This window comes from Zalophus californianus, chromosome 4, assembly GCF_009762305.2.
Source record: "Zalophus californianus isolate mZalCal1 chromosome 4, mZalCal1.pri.v2, whole genome shotgun sequence".
Taxonomy (NCBI): domain Eukaryota; kingdom Metazoa; phylum Chordata; class Mammalia; order Carnivora; family Otariidae; genus Zalophus; species Zalophus californianus.
The window spans coordinates 40,785,530-40,788,520 of record NC_045598.1 but is presented as its reverse complement, the minus strand read 5'-3'; the positions used below and the strand labels follow the sequence as shown (position 1 = coordinate 40,788,520).

Below are 2,991 nucleotides of genomic sequence, written 5' to 3'. Positions count from 1 at the left end.
TTCATTTTTTGGCCCAAAGACACCTCCAGATTTAAAGTGAGGGGGTGGAAAACCATTTATCATGCTAATAGACATCAAAAGAAAGCTAGGGTGGCAATCCTTATATCAGACAAATTAGATTTTAAACCAAAGGCTGTAATAAGATATGAGGAAGGATACTATATCATAATTAAAGGGTCTATCCAACAAAAAGATCTAACAATTGTAAATATTTATGCCCCTAACATGGGAGAGCCAATTATATAAGCCAATTAATAACAAAATCAAAGAAACACATGGCCAACAATACAATAGCTCGCCATGAGGAGGAGGTGGAGGAGGAGGCGGCTCCGGGAGAGCGAGCAGCGAGCTGGACGGTGGAGCATGAGTGGGGGAGCCGAGCCGCCTGCCTGCCCGCCGCCGCCTCCCCTCAGTAAGCAGGAGCCTGGCCCGGCGGCATGCCGCCCCAGCCCCTCCCTAGTTGTTGGGCCGGGAGGGCAGCGCGCATGAGCCAGGGGGAGGGAGAGTGAGCGAGTGAGCGCCAGGAGGAGGCGGCCAGACCGAGCGAGCGCTGGCGCGTGTGGCGTGAGGGGGAGCCACTGCCCGCCCCCTTCGCCCCCCCTCCGCACTCCCCGCCCTGCCCCGACCGGGGAGCAGCACCATGTCGGCGCCGGAGGTCAAAGTCAGTAAAAAGGAGCTCAACTCCAACCACGACGGGGCCGACGAGACCTCAGAAAAAGAACAGCAAGAAGCAATTGAACATATTGATGAAGTACAAAATGAAATAGACAGACTTAATGAACAAGCCAGTGAGGAGATTTTGAAAGTAGAACAGAAATATAACAAACTCCGCCAACCATTTTTTCAGAAGAGGTCGGAATTGATCGCCAAAATCCCCAATTTTTGGGTAACAACATTTGTTAACCATCCACAAGTGTCTGCACTGCTTGGGGAGGAGGATGAAGAGGCGCTGCATTATTTGACAAGAGTTGAAGTGACAGAATTTGAAGATATTAAATCAGGTTACAGAATAGATTTTTATTTTGATGAAAACCCTTACTTGGAAAATAAAGTTCTCTCCAAAGAATTTCATCTGAATGAGAGTGGTGATCCATCTTCAAAGTCCACCGAAATCAAATGGAAATCTGGAAAGGATTTGACGAAACGTTCAAGTCAAACACAGAATAAAGCCAGCAGGAAGAGACAGCATGAGGAACCAGAGAGCTTCTTCACCTGGTTTACTGACCACTCTGATGCAGGTGCAGATGAGTTAGGAGAGGTCATCAAAGATGATATTTGGCCAAATCCGTTACAGTACTCCTTGGTTCCCGATATGGATGATGAAGAAGGGGAAGGAGAAGAAAATGATGATGAAGAAGAAGAAGGATTGGAAGATATCGATGAAGAAGGAGATGAGGATGAAGGTGAAGAAGATGAAGATGATGATGAGGGGGAGGAAGGAGAGGAGGATGAAGGAGATGACTAATGGAACACTGATGGATTCCAACCTTCCTTTTTTAATTTTCTTCAGTCCCTGGGAGCAAGTTGCCATCTTTTTTTTTTTTTTTCCTCCTCTTGTGCTCATTCGCCCTGTTTTTTGAAGTCTCTTTTCTCTCCCTTTATACCATGGTTCTCAACTTATTTTGGGGGGAAATACCTTGAGCAGAATACAGTGGGAAAAGAATCTCTACCCCTTTCTGTTCCAAATTCATTTTTATCCCTTCCTGTCTCAACAAAAACTTTATGGAATCAACACCACCGTGCTCTGTGGGAAAAAAGAAAAACCTCTGCTCCCTTAGCTCTGCTGGAAGCTGGAGGGTGCTAGGCCCCTGTGTAGTAGTGCATAGAATTCTAGCTTTTTTCCTCCTTTCTCTGTATATTGGGCTCAGAGATTATACTGTGTCTCGATGTGAATATGGACAGTTAGCATTTACCAACATGTACCTGTCTACTTTCTCTTGTTTAAAAAAAAGAAAAAAAAACTTTAAAAAATGGGGTTATAGAAGGACAAGAAAGGGCGGGGTTGAGATGTTTGGGTGGGTTAAGTGGGCATTTTGACAACATGGCTTCTCCTTTGGCATGTTTAATTGTGATGTTTAACTGACATCCTTGCAGTTTAAGATGACACTTTTAAAATAAAACTCTCTCCTAATGATGACTTGAGCCCTGCCACTCGATGGGAGAATCAGCAGAACCTGTAGGATCTTATTTGGAATTGACATTCTCTATTGTAATTTTGTTCCTATTTTTTTTTTAATTTTCTTTTTGTTTCACTGGAAAGGAAAGATGATGCTCAGTTTTAAACGTTAAAAGTGTACAAGTTGCTTTGTTACAATAAAACTAAATTTGTACACACACAAAAACAAAAACAAAAAAACAATACAATAATAGTAGGGGATGTTATCACCCCACTCACTGCAATGGACAGATCATCTAAGCAGAAGATCAACAAAGAAACAAGGGCTTTGAATGACATACTGGACCAGATGGACTTCATAGATATATTCAGAACATTCCATCCTAAAGCAAAAGAATACTCATTCATCTTGAGTGCACATGGAACATTCTCCAGAATAGATTACATATTGGGTCACAAATCAGGTCTCAACTGATACCAAAAGATTGGGATCATTCCCTGCATATTTTTGGACCACAAAGGTTTGAAACTAGAACTCAATCACAAGAGGAAATTTGGAAAGAACTCAAATACATGGAGGCTAAAGAGCATCGTCCTAAAGAATGAATGGGTCAACCAGGAAATTAAAGAAGAATTTTTTAAAAATTCATGGAAACAAATGAAAATGAAAACACAACTGTTCAAAACCTTTGGGATGCGGGCACCTGGATGGCTCAGTTGGTTAAACGACTGCCTTCGGCTCGGGTCATGATCCTGGAGTCCTGGGATAAAGTCCTGCATCGGGCTTCCTGCTCAGTGGGGAGTCTGCTTCTCCCTCTGACCCTCTTTCCCTCTCGTGCTTTCTATCTCTCATTCTCTCTCTCAAATAAATAAAT

At 43.2% G+C, this 2,991-nt stretch overlaps 1 protein-coding gene across 1 annotated transcript; it reads left to right on the top strand.

Moving 5' to 3' along the window:
* The first annotated feature begins 640 nt into the window (after window positions 1-640).
* Window positions 641-1,465, top strand: LOC113937530 (protein SET-like). Its single transcript, XM_027621914.2, has one exon. The coding sequence runs from the start codon at window positions 641-643 to the stop codon at window positions 1,463-1,465; it is 825 nt and encodes a 274-aa protein (XP_027477715.1).
* The last annotated feature ends 1,526 nt before the right edge of the window (window positions 1,466-2,991 follow it).